Source organism: Pteropus vampyrus, unplaced genomic scaffold, assembly GCF_000151845.1.
Source record: "Pteropus vampyrus isolate Shadow unplaced genomic scaffold, Pvam_2.0 Scaffold117, whole genome shotgun sequence".
Lineage (NCBI taxonomy): Eukaryota > Metazoa > Chordata > Mammalia > Chiroptera > Pteropodidae > Pteropus > Pteropus vampyrus.
In genome coordinates this window covers 2,761,881-2,763,918 of record NW_011888898.1, presented here as the reverse complement: position 1 = coordinate 2,763,918, position 2,038 = coordinate 2,761,881, and the positions used below count along the sequence as shown (strand labels likewise).

Genomic DNA, 2,038 nt, shown 5'->3' with positions numbered 1-2,038 from the left:
CATTCCCCCAGAGACCAGGTTAGAATCCTGGCTTCCATATTGTGCAGTGCTATACTGGACAGGTAATTTTGCTTCTCCGCACCTCAGTTTCCTCATCCATAAAATGGGAAGAATAAAAGTGCCTATATTGTAGGGTTACTGTGGAGATTAAGTGAGAATGCGTGCTTAGAATGGCAGGCACAGGCGCCTGCCACAGGCATTCAAGGAATTAATTCAAGCAGTGATATCGGCAGCTGCTCTGGGAAGGCTTGGGATGTGAACAGGGAACAGAAATGATTCTGTCCTTTAGGTTCTTTGACCCCATGCAGTTCACAACTCCATGTAATGTGTCAGGCCCAAGCTGTATAGTTTAAAGTAGAACTTGCAGGAAGGCAATCTGACTAGCCCTTCTCCTGCGTGCTTCCAGGACTATTGGTGAACAATCAGCAGGCGTTGCTGGTGAAAAATACAAATTCTTGGTATCCGAATCCTTTGGAGGTGGACCTAGAAATCTGCATTATTCGATTCACTGATGCACCATGGCATCTGTGCTTCACTGAGTCCAGTCTGAACAGGATTTCGTTGATACTTTGGGAACTATCGTGCCAGGATCTCAGTCTATTCATTCCTGCAGCGCCCCAAATCAGAGACCCTAAGCAGAAATCTTGCATTTCAGTACAAGGATAATACAGAGAGTAGAGATCCTTCCCCAGCAGCGGCCTGGTGAATCAAGAAGCTGCAAGTTTTATGAAAAACGGGCCGACGTCTGGCCAGAGGAGAGAGGCAGGAAATGAAGCATGCTTCCTCCGCCCATACTCCTGCTTGGAGCACTGAGGCCAGGGCCCTGGAGCTGCAGGAAAGATACATGACTACTTCGAGGCCACTCTGTGATTCAACGGGCCTCCTCGAAGTTTGAACTCAAGATCCGCGGGGGCCTTGCAAACCCACGCGCCGTGAGCGGGGCTCCCGAGGTCGCCTAGGCAACGGGCGCGCGCCACGCCCAAGCTCGAAGTCCCGAAGGGAGGAGGGAGCGTGAGCCGCAAGATGTCTCGCGGGGCGGAGGCCACTCTCCCCAGCACCTCCTCCTGGCTCCGCCCCGCGGAAGTGCTGGCCGACGTTCTCGACCGCTGATTGGCCCACCGTTTGCGGGGCGGAGACCGTGGCTGAGCGGTGCGTACTTCCGTTTGCCCGGTGACATGAAGAAGCAGCGGCGGCTAGGGCGGCGGTAGCGGCGGGAGCCGAGGCTTGCAGCGGGACTCCCCGCTGAGAGCGCGACGCGGCCTTGAGCGGCAGACGGCGCAGTAGGCCGAGGGGGAGGCGCGGCAGCCGCCCTGGCCCGTCATGGAGATGGAAAAGGAGTTCGAGCAGATCGACAAAGCCGGGAGCTGGGCGGCCATTTACCAGGTGCGGGAGCGCCCCGGAGTGCGGCAGGCCCTTCGCTTAGGCCGCGTGAACCGTCCCCTCAGACCCCCGGGGCCCGTTCTCCCACTGGGTCCCGCCCTCCGCCTGGGTCCTGCTGCTTGAATATTCAATCCGACCGCGGCAGAGGCCGGCCCCCTCTTTGTCCCCCGAGTGGGCCTTCGTCTCTCCCGGAATTCGCATTCCCCTTTGATCCCCCACTTACCTCATATCCTCCAGCCCGGTTGACCTCTTAAGCCTGGAGGCCGCCGGTCTGTGCTCTCACCGCCAATCCCTCGCACCCCGACCCCGCCCCCCTGCCTGTCCACTCTTTGTCCCCTGGGGTTGACAGAACACCCCCCACTACTTCCTTTTCTAGACTGGACCACCTCAGACTCTCTTCCTTTGTCTCCCTAGGGGAAAGGGTTACTCCCCCTCCCTCCTTCACACTTCCTTTCCCCTGGTCTCAGTGTGCGTCGAGAGTCCCAAGGATGACAGTCCCCTTCCCCCTTCCTGTTCATTCATTTAATGGATATGAATTGGCGTGCTTTTTCCGTGCTAGGCACCGCTTAGGCGTTGGAAGTGGTGTTTGCTGAACAAGGCAGACAAGACCTTATCCCTCGCGGAGCTTAGAGTCGAAGAGGGCAGTTAGACACACAAG

The 2,038-nt window shown here is 57.3% G+C and overlaps 1 protein-coding gene across 1 annotated transcript in view; it reads left to right on the top strand.

The window, feature by feature from the left end:
* Positions 1 to 1,146: 1,146 nt before the first annotated feature.
* Positions 1,147 to 2,038, top strand: part of PTPN1 (protein tyrosine phosphatase, non-receptor type 1) — a 67,354-nt gene continuing 66,462 nt past the window's right edge. Inside the window, exon 1 of the mRNA XM_023534083.1 lies at positions 1,147 to 1,383. Within this exon, the coding sequence (XP_023389851.1) occupies positions 1,321 to 1,383 (63 nt within the window). The 5' untranslated portion in view covers positions 1,147 to 1,320. The remainder of the gene's footprint in view (positions 1,384 to 2,038) is intronic.